The sequence below is a fragment of the Nicotiana sylvestris genome, chromosome 5 (genome assembly GCF_000393655.2).
Source record: "Nicotiana sylvestris chromosome 5, ASM39365v2, whole genome shotgun sequence".
Taxonomy (NCBI): domain Eukaryota; kingdom Viridiplantae; phylum Streptophyta; class Magnoliopsida; order Solanales; family Solanaceae; genus Nicotiana; species Nicotiana sylvestris.
In genome coordinates this window covers 45,551,134-45,560,311 of record NC_091061.1, presented here as the reverse complement: position 1 = coordinate 45,560,311, position 9,178 = coordinate 45,551,134, and the positions used below count along the sequence as shown (strand labels likewise).

Sequence of the window (9,178 nt, the reverse complement as noted above, 5' to 3'; positions counted from 1 at the left end):
ACAATTTAGCTTAAACTTACATTTCTACCTTTAATGAGAAGCTTTTATAACCACACAAATACTCTGGGTCCCTTTTTGACTTGTTTAGGACCACACAAATTCTAAAAGTCTTCATTTTTTCTTAAACACCGTGCCCAGTCAAACATGTTCACATAAATTGGAACAGATGGAGTAAATGTGTAATAAATGCAAGAAATAATAATGATTGTAGTATAGAAGAGTAGTCACCCAATGATTATCTGATTGGGTGTTTCCTTTTTCTGGCGACGTGGAAAGGAAAGCAATCAATATCTATGTGGGATCTTGGGATTCACAAATAAATGATGAACAACATGTGCATGGATGAGATGAATAAGACCACTTTCTCGTATTTTCTTTTCTCAATCCTACAATATCTCTCAGTTCCCAAAAATGGCAGATCCCTCTCTTGTTTACTATCTCATCCTATATATAAGGGATATTCCCCAAAAAACCCTACAAAGTACAACACAAAGAACATTCCAAAGGTATATTCTTCCTTTTTCTTTCTAAGTTGACTACCAAAACTACTTCATTTCATCCACTCGCCTCTGGTCGTCATCCTTTGCCACAACGACCGTCAGTCATTGTATTGTAGTGACTCCGTCCCAAGCCTCGCTTATCCGTTGTCGTGGTTGCCAAATTTGGACCAATACAGAAGGAACAGATGAACAGTGGCTGGAATTACTGGTTGACGGTGATTGTCACGGTGTATTGGATCAACCCCCAATTCAACATTTTGAAACCTAGTCTGATTGTAGGAGAAGAGAGTGTAGAAAATATTGAGAGAGTATTTTATTGTACACTGTAAATGTAGTTATATAGAGAATATTAAGGTTAATTAATAACTTTATTGAGCCTTAAAGCACCCACCTATGGGTGGACCCAAAATTTCCTACATTGCTATAAAGTGTTTGTTTGGAATCGTAGATTAAAAGTAGCTGAAGATCATCAAACGTTGAACAAATTTAAAGTGCCAATCATCCGGGGTTTACTTGTACTGCATTACCAAAAAGTAGAATAATTTTGAAGTATAGCTTCACAATCAGACAGTATTCTTGAAACAAGAAAGATTCAGTACATTCAACAAAATCTTAAAGAATGATATAGCTAATTACAAGTACAACCCTTGTGTTGAAACGAGAAAAAGGTAAATGATCCGACTCTTAGTACAATTGGAAATAACAAGATGGGACAAAAACGAAATTACTTATTATTTTTTAATTATGACAGAAATAATAATGTAAGAAAAAAAGTAAAACACTATCATGAGGATGAGCATTTTGGTAGATCTGGTGGAGGTGGAGGTAGCCTAGTTGATGGTGTTGGCCCATTCTCAACAACAAATGCTGTTGCTAAACCCCAAGGCAAATGCACATCCAAATGACAATGCATCAACCATACACCTGTTAATAGCCAAACAAGAAGGGGGAAAAAAGTTAATCTTCACCAACATGACTCTTGTCATTTATCCCTTTATAAAGTTCAATTAATTCTTATTATATTAGTTCGTATCAAACGTTTACGATCAAAGTAAAATATAGTACTCCCTCCGCTACAATATATGTGGCACCACTTAAGTTATTTCTAAACATAAAAAGGTGATCTTCTTTTTTGGACAGACTAAAAAAGTAAAGTGCGGAATGGTGACACACTTTTGACAATTACATTGTCCCTTTTGCAAACAGAATCAAGTAAGCGTTCAAGTGTATATTTACCTGGATTGTTAGCTCGAAATCTAATGACAGCCCATCCTCCAACGGGGACAGCAATAGTATTGCGCTCTTGTGGGTTAAAAAGGTTAAATTTCTTTCGGTCAATTGTAGGGTTGTAGTTGCCAAAGCCTTGAGCCAAGACATGAAAATTGAATCCATGTAAGTGAATTGGATGGTTTTCGACACCAATCAAAGCAGTATTTTGCATTACAATCTCAACTGTGGCATTGAACTTGAGTTTCTTCACCTTTGTCGACTTTGTAGTCATTACAAATGCAGGATTAAAGCTATTATTAGGATTTGTATAATCAAACTTCAAGGGTGGTTGGTCTGGAAAATCTGTAGTGTAAATCCCTTTCACATTGTTGAAAAATGCCTCTAAAATTGACATCTTGGTTGGGAATTGGAAAGATGCATTGTTCATACTTGCCGCTAATCGTTGCCCATTTGGGCCTGCACATATTGCATTTCCTGCTTTTCCACAAGCAACTAGGCCCAACCCAATAGTGATGAACATTTGCTCGTCTACTTGGCGAGGGGGAGGAACCCAAAATGGCCCAGTTACAAGCCCAGTCAAATTGGTGAAAAATGTGTGGGCTGTTGGTGTGTCGTTGAAGGCTGGTAGGATTGGCAATTTTGGAGTTGATGATGGTTTTGCACCTTCATACAAAAAAAAAATCTTAATAAAACAACTCTAAGGTGAAAAATTATTTATTCACCTACGATTTAGAAAATATTTATACAATCTGGTCAATTATAAGGTAATTATAGGCAAATTTCTATAATACTTGAAAAATGACACTAGGTAGCTACTCTAATAGCTGTTATTTAGAAATTAGTCAATGTGTCCTGAATTTCCGTTTTAAGGATATTTGTGTCCTGAGTTGTCCTGAAATTAAGAGTTTAGTTCAAATTTTTATGACATACTCCCAACGTTTCAAATTAGATGAGGTACTTTCCTTTTTAGTCTGTTCCAAAATAAATGATACATTTCTAAATTTGGAAATAATTCAACATTAAACTCTTCATTTTACCGATTTTACCCTTAATGAGAAGCTTTTATAATCACAAAAATGTTATGGCCGCACAAAGCTTTTAACCCTTAAGCTTTTAATATCACAAGTTTCAAAAGTCTTTTTTTTCTTCTTAAACTCAATGCTTAGTCAAACTACCTCGTCTAAATTGAAACGGAGGGAGTAATAAGTACTAGCTAATTCCTAAATAGTAACCTTAAGAATAGTTAAAAAAATTCAGACTATCAATGTATATAACTTAAATCATAGAGGATGACTAGATCAATACCTTCATAGAAAATGATTCCGGTGGTAGTAGTGTTGTCAAATGGTACCCCGGCCGCGCTAGAGTAAGGATTTGCAGCCATGTAGTAGGATGCGGGGGCTTGATTGGCTGTTAGGAGGACATCAGTCGTTTGGCCAGGTGCAACAACAACTACATCAGTGATATATGGGTTGGTGTAAGCAGCATCTACCGCAACAACTTTCATGTTATGATTGGCAATCTTGAAAAAGAGCTGGTTATTGAGTGCAGCATTGATGATGCGAAGGAGATATGTTTTTCCTTGTTTCACTATTAGCTTATATGTTTCTAATAATGGAAATGAAAAACGAAACCCAAGTTAGCCACATTGGAAAAAAATAACACGATTATGTTCTAAAGAAAATGAAATATTCATTCATGATATATATTTCTTACTATTAGAAGAGCAAGGGTAAAGATCGCCTGGCTGGCCATTAATGGTGTAAGCATCTGAGTTATTAGGTGCACCTCCGGTAGCTAGCCCTTCATTCTCCACATCCACAACATTGGCATTCCACCATTCTCCTGCAATCACATTTTTAATAATTTTTATGAGAAGATAATTTATACTCCCTCCGTTCCAATTTATGTGAATCTGTTTGACTGGGCACAGAGTTTAAGAAAAAATGAAGATTTTTTTAATTTGTGATTCTAAACAAATCTAAAAGGGGTCTAGAGTATTTGTGTAGTTATAAAAGCTTCTCATTAAGGTTAGAATTGGAACTTAACGCTAAATTATTTCTAAATTTAAAAAGAGGTCATTCTTTTTTGGAATGAATAAAAAAGAAAATATGTTTACATAAACTAACTGGAATATTGACTAAATTAGGATTTGATTCAATCAAGTAACATATATTGACTAAATTAACTTTTACGATGTAAAATTGCTTTCAAATGCCCGTGCATATAACTTAAACCTGACATAATATAAGCTAACTAAAAAAATTACGAGTAGAAAAAAGGGTTAATTACCTAAGAGGATGGGGACTTCCCTATAAGGTTTAGGGAAAGGAAAAGAGCGACCATATTTGGGACGAATAATGAGGGCACCATGAACCGTGGCTCGTAGCCATGACACGTGGGCGTGCCACCACAGAGTTCCTTCCTGTCCCGTTAGGTTAAACCTGTACGTGTAGATTTTCCCGGGTCGGATCGCGCACTGGGTCGCAAACTCGGGTCCATCTGCCCACCCACTCAATAGCTGGAAAACTCCATGCCTACATGCGTATAACATACATAAATAAAACAGCAGTTTATGTGTTTTTCTTTTTTTACTATCAAGTTATTTACTATTCATAAAAGTTATGTAATTAACTACAACCATGTTTGAATCAATAACCAGGAAAAGAATGAAACCATCCTACCAAAATTGCTTACACAACACTAATATATAGTTATATAGTTTTATTAAAATCCTTTAAGCATTATTTTAATACATATTGAATTAATTAAATAGTAAGTGGTACAAATAATTTACATTAGTCCATGCATGTAACAATATAGTACTTTTATGTTTGGCTCTTTTTTAATAGTTTCTTTAACTAACTATAAAGTAAAATATTGATGAGTGACGTCATCTTAGATGCTATTTTTAAATTTAAACATCAAGATTTGATTCCGTGAATCCACCATGTATCAATCAATAAGATCAGTAACTAATAATATAAATGTTCAAATTCTCCTTGTTTTTTTACATGTACAAAACACCAACTACTTTGCACGATTGAGACATCACGAGACCAAAATAAAAAACTAATGGTGAAAAGGAAATTTGAAAGGAAAAGAAAAAAAACAAATTTGACATGTCTAGTTCCTTATTGCGGCCACATGTTTTAAACTGTTGCAAGTAACTATTAGAACTAGTTAAATTATTTACATTGTTAGGGTAAATGGTGTTAAATGGGCGGGTTAGGCTGATTTTGAGGAGGTCAAAATGAAATTAGTCAATAAATGCGTGGATCAATGACCTACCCGAAAAATACTTAGGCTGAGATTGATTGGGTTAAGATGAGCTAAACTTTGAATCATAGCTCAACCCGTCCAATTAACTCTTATCAAACTTTAATTAGTGTGTGCTGTTTTCTTATCAATTACTATTAATTATCAAAGAAGATTTTTTTCTTTTGGTGCGGTCATATATAACATATCAAACAAAAAAGAATTATTTTTAAGATATTTTAACAAAGTTATTCATGGATCAATTTGGACTAAAAATTAGCTCAACTTTAGATGGACTGAGATGAGCAGGGTCAAAATGGATTGCGTTCAACAAATGGGTGGTTCAATATCCGACCCAACCTTGGATGGATTGGGTAGGTTAAATGGGTTTGGGCTCAAATTGCCACCCACAAATTTCTTAAGTTAAATGTGAAGGACATATATACCAATGAATAGTGAGATCGTATGGTGATTTATTGAAGACATGAACGACAAGGGTGTCGCCCTCTCGAACACGGAGCGTTGGGCCAGGAAGACTTCCATTTACTGCAGTGATCACTTGTCTACGGCATAACCTGTTTACAGTAAGGTTTTGCACCTACAACAAGGAAACACGTAAACATATCAGTCAGAAAATTTTTACCAAATAAAGGCAAAAGTTTCCAAATTTTTTCTTTTCCTTTGTACAGTTAAACGAGGTGAAGTGAGTATGACGTCTAACAACAAATGATTGTATATATAAACTGGCTGCATGCATCCAAATTACTATTATGAAGAAATTTTTTATAAAGGGTGGAAGAGAAAGTTAAAATAAAAAAAACAAAAATAAAAAGTTTTATGAAAGAAATGATGAAAATGTACTTATTTAAACCAACAATTGCATGCCTAAGATATCGATGCTTCGTATGGTGGCAAGGCTAAAAAACCAACATGAAGATAACTAGAGTGTTCGAAGAAGGCAGTTTTGATCGATTGGAGACATAGTTTAAGAAATAAAGAAAGACTTTTGACACATATCAAAAGTATCCTTAAAATATGTGATTTTAAATATATCATGATATTTGTATGATGATAAGAACATGTCATTAAGAATAAAATTTTAAAATGGTTACCACATATAAAAGTGTCATCCTTTTTTAAACACAAAGAGTGTCATATATATATAAGATAGAACAAAGATCGTATGAGCCAATTTCTGTGAACACAATGTCCAATATTCATGCTTGTTTTCTCAATACCAGAGGATGATCATGAAAAATGGAGAACCTAGTTTGCATGGGAATAGAGAAGAGAATTAATTACATGAAAAGAATGCTCGATAACTTCAGAAGAAACCATTGATAAAGAAGCCACAAGAGCAATGGCGCATGCAAACAAGAAAACCTGATGAGACGCCATTGCCAAAACAAAAAAAAAAAGGAAAAATCACAACTCAACTATGAGTTAACTCTTCGAGAATATGATGGAGACAAGAATCAGAAGTGATCCTTTTATACAGTAATGGTCTTATAAACTTAAGAAAGCCATACGAAAGCCACAAGCCGGCAATATTTTATTTCATTTTTTGTTAAAAAAAAAAGGTTTACCATCTGTCTTAGCTAGGTTTTCTTTTTCCTCTATTTATTTAAAAATAGAAATAATACATCTTTGAATATGGTCTCTAAATTATTGGCCAAAACTCACCCTCACGATTGCGTGAAAGACTAATTTAAGGCAAAGAGGAGAAGTGTTTGAAACATGGATCGGTAAAATGTGGTTGTTTAACCAAAAAAATAGAATTTCAGTCAAAGTTAGAATTTAGAAGAACGCAAAAGTTACTGATAATCAAAAGAATATGCAGAAGAAAGTAATTTAGAGTAACCAGAGTGTAATCAGGAGAAAAATAAGTGAATTAAAGTATATTCCAATTGTGTCTTGTCTTTACAAGTGACCAGATACCTCCTTTTTATAGGTATCTTGAAGATATGCGTTTCATCCAAATCATAATGAGGCTATTATGAATAATTAAAGACATTGAATGCTACGTTACACAATCATTATAATCAATACAAATTCTCTAACGTACCCAGTATTTAATGTCTGTCGAATTTCGTATCTGCGCTCTTTATTATGGTCAGATCCATTCCTTTTGATAAATGATTTAAATAGGTACGGGCGCTGAATCCTTCAAATGTCCTCCCGTGCCTCTTCCTTTGCCTTTGCTCGTTTCTACTGCTGCTCGTGCCTCTTGACTAATTATAATTCTTTGACTATTTGACCGGTCCACGTGTCTCAACATGTCACTCGCATATATAAATGCATTTTTTCCCAATACAGATAGTCCCCCCACTTTCCATTTATTCATCAATTGAATATTTGGGAAATGGATTTCATTAAAACGAGAATTTTTGTCACCATTAATGCTATATGACAAAATTGACGCTTCAATTGTCACTTCCATTTAATATTTCGTACACGTATCAATTTTCCATTGGCTCTACAGTTTTTGCAGCCTTTTTCAAGTTTTTTACGGTTCCACTATTAATGAAGTGCCAGTTATCATAATTATGGTCTTTCCACCTCCGCACTTTTACCTTTGGTGGTTGCTTATCGGTATAAATATAATTTTTTCCCTTGTATTTTATCACATAAAGCTTATTGAACACTTATTTCTCCAAATCTCTGTTTATTTCTTCCTCAAATTATTCTTCTTCGATATGTCTTCTCCAAGCCCTAACCTTGAGAGAGTTTCCATTACTGACTCCTTCCCCAATGCCCCTGTTAGGCATAGAAGGGGAGGTAGACTTCGTAGTTTAGGATCTACTCGAGGTGGTTCGTCTATGCCTTCTTCTGGTTCTGGTCCTTCCTCTAGAACCAGAGATTCCCTTTCTCACAAATCTTCTTCTAGGGTAAAGATCATTCTGAACCTTTACGCGAACCTTTAGTAGATGAGATAGTCCCTTCAGAATTGTCTTTTTACCATGACAAGGAATCTCTTAGAAACCAGGTTTCTGCATTAGATCATGTCGATGCTTACCCTACTCAAATTACAGAGGTTTTGACTCCTGTGGTTCGTAAGGACTGTCATTGGAGTAATGATTTCCCATTATTATCCCTAATCCGAATCAGAGAATTACTTCCTATTTAACTGGGTTCTCTTTTGTTTACACTTACCCTTTTACTTTAGGGTTTAGACCAACAATCGACCCAGTCATTCTTGAATTTTGCCGTTTCTTCAATGTCTGCTTGGGTCAAATTGGCCCAATCATATGGAGGGTTGTTGACTGTTTAAGGCATTTAGCCACTAAAGCTGAAGCTCCTTTTACTTTCCCTTACTTGATTCATCTTTACTCACCTAGGCTTTTTCGTAATGGTGTTTTTACACTAGTAACCAGGAGTAAGAGGGTTTTGGTGAGCCCTGAAGATGACAAGGATCGTGGCTGGTATGCCCGATTTGTTGCTGCCCCTACTATTGGTTTAGTGGGTGAATATAATGTTCCCTTCCCTGAGAAGTGAAATTTTGCACGCAGGTCTTTTATCCCTTTCGTACCTTCTTCTTTCAAGTTTATCAGCTTTTCTAATTTTACCCCCCCCCCCCCTTTTTTCTTAGCAACCATGGGAGTTGTAGGGGATGTTCCCAATTTCCGTGGTTGGGTAGCTAAATTGCTGAAGATCGCGCCAATGAACGATGGATCTAGGAAAACACTTTCTAATCGTTTTGGTTGGAAGGTAAAAACTCATGGTAAGAGTTCACATTTTGTTCTTTTCGTGCCTATATTCTCCTTTATTGTTTTAACTTTTATCCTTCTTTTTGTCAGGATTTGCTATTCGAGGGGTTACTGCTGAAGCAGTTGCAACCTCTCATGTCTCTTTGGGAACTCGTACTCCTTCGGGAACCCGTATCTCTTTAGAGAGAGCCCGAGAAATAGTCTTGGGTTCCTCTTCTACGAAAAGGAAGGCTGTTGAAGAGGAAAATGAGAGTTCCTTGGTAACGAGGCCACGAGTTAGGAGACGCATCGTTTCCGATGACGAAGCTGAAGTTTCGGTTTCTCTTACCGAACCTGTTGAAACCCCAATAATAATTCCTAATGATGACGTCACTCCCCACGATACTCGTGAGTCTATCGACCAACATTTCTTTAGTGGATTTGGTCGTGAAGATGTCGGGCCTATTTTAAACGAAGTACCTTTATCGTCTTTTTTATTACTCG

General features: G+C 35.5%; 1 protein-coding gene across 1 annotated transcript; it reads right to left on the bottom strand.

Moving 5' to 3' along the window:
- Nucleotides 1–1,091: 1,091 nt before the first annotated feature.
- On the bottom strand, nt 1,092–6,425 carry LOC104235141 (laccase-7-like). The gene is made up of 7 exons (XM_009788829.2): nt 6,291–6,425; nt 5,435–5,586; nt 4,023–4,267; nt 3,447–3,575; nt 3,036–3,338; nt 1,737–2,393; nt 1,092–1,424 (listed from the first exon to the last, which is right to left on the bottom strand). Exons 1-7 carry the CDS (start codon nt 6,384–6,386, stop codon nt 1,285–1,287), a joined length of 1,722 nt encoding a protein of 573 aa, XP_009787131.1. The 5' UTR covers nt 6,387–6,425; the 3' UTR covers nt 1,092–1,284.
- Nucleotides 6,426–9,178: the final 2,753 nt, after the last annotated feature.

Coding starts and splice junctions, on each gene's coding strand:
- LOC104235141 (XM_009788829.2), bottom strand. CDS start 6,386: ATGGCGTCTCATCAGGTTTTCTTGTTTGCATGCGCCATTGCTCTTGTG. Junction 3,339..3,446: donor TTACCCTTGCTCTTCTAATA/GTAAGAAATATA, acceptor TTCCATTATTAG/AAACATATAAGCTAATAGTG. Junction 1,425..1,736: donor ATTTCGAGCTAACAATCCAG/GTAAATATACAC, acceptor GGCTATTAACAG/GTGTATGGTTGATGCATTGT.